We start from the raw sequence: 997 nt of genomic DNA, 5'->3' as shown, positions 1-997 counted from the left end.
CATTTCTAATAATGTTATATCTAAAGAATTCCTCAAACAGAATTCAAAGCTACTGATTCAATTACAAGATTTGTGATATTGTCGTTGTTGAGAGATAATCCTCTAGTGTTCCATGAATGTTGCAACTCCTTAAAATCCTGTGAAATCATCACAAACAAAATCATGAAATTGTGAATAACTTTCTTTTTTTCATTATTTTTACTTTCCACTTTTGAAAGATTCAAATGTATCAACTCACAGATATTTCATCGACTTAGTACTAAGTTCGGGAAAACTTGAAATTTCAGATCCACTCAAATCACTTATTCTCCTGCATATAAAAATAATTAAAACAAAAGATAATTAATTAAACACATAAAGTTATCAGAATGAAACCATATCTTGTTCATATATACATTAAATATATCATGCTTACAAGTCAGTTAAGTTTCTCAATTTTGAAATACCAGAAGGAATTGGCCCACTTAGTCCACTCCCTATAATATTCCTATATAAAAAAATAGAACAAACTATTAATTGTAGCATCACATGGATATATTGCAATTCAAGAATAATAGAAAATTTATTGAAAAAATAGAGAATTTAAAGGGTTCACACAATATTTTGAGACTTGTCCAGCTCTCAATAAAATCAGGAATCTTTCCAGAGAATTGATTATCCCCAAATCGACTGCATAATTTAAGGGGAAAAAAATCAACAATGTTGTTCCACTTTGCCACTAGTGATTATTTATTATAAAAAAATTGAAGCTTACATATCCTGTAAGTTAGTGAGCTTGGCAAGTGTTGCAGGTAGCTCTCCTGTAAAATTGTTGGAGGAAAGTAACCTATATATATATACAATAATGCCACAAATTAAAATATAAATTATGTATCCAAACAAACATAATCCAAACTACAAAGAGAGGATTATCAATCAAGAAAATCAATTAATCATAAGACTATAGGTAATTATAATAACTTAATTCCTTTTTTTCTTAAAAAAAAAAATTGTTTTT

The 997-nt window shown here is 27.7% G+C and overlaps 1 protein-coding gene across 4 annotated transcripts in view; it reads right to left on the bottom strand.

Moving 5' to 3' along the window:
• Positions 1 to 997, bottom strand: part of LOC107613407 (probable leucine-rich repeat receptor-like serine/threonine-protein kinase At3g14840) — a 19,659-nt gene that overhangs the window by 7,017 nt on the left and 11,645 nt on the right. For 3 of the 4 annotated variants that reach the window (XR_002352294.1, XM_016315379.2, XM_021109249.1), the window contains exons 7-11: positions 755 to 826; positions 598 to 669; positions 416 to 487; positions 239 to 310; positions 66 to 137 (exon numbers count right to left, since the gene is read on the bottom strand). Coding sequence is in view for 3 of the 4 variants with exons in the window: in XM_016315379.2 (XP_016170865.1) it covers positions 66 to 137; positions 239 to 310; positions 416 to 487; positions 598 to 669; positions 755 to 826 (360 nt within the window). In the remaining variant the exon portion in view is untranslated. The remainder of the gene's footprint in view (positions 1 to 65; positions 138 to 238; positions 311 to 415; positions 488 to 597; positions 670 to 754; positions 827 to 997) is intronic. The other variant, XM_016315381.2, reaches the window with a different exon arrangement.

The sequence above is a fragment of the Arachis ipaensis genome, chromosome B08, assembly GCF_000816755.2.
Source record: "Arachis ipaensis cultivar K30076 chromosome B08, Araip1.1, whole genome shotgun sequence".
NCBI lineage: Eukaryota > Viridiplantae > Streptophyta > Magnoliopsida > Fabales > Fabaceae > Arachis > Arachis ipaensis.
The sequence above is the reverse complement of the archived record's forward strand: the minus strand, read 5'-3'. Positions and strand labels throughout refer to the sequence as shown.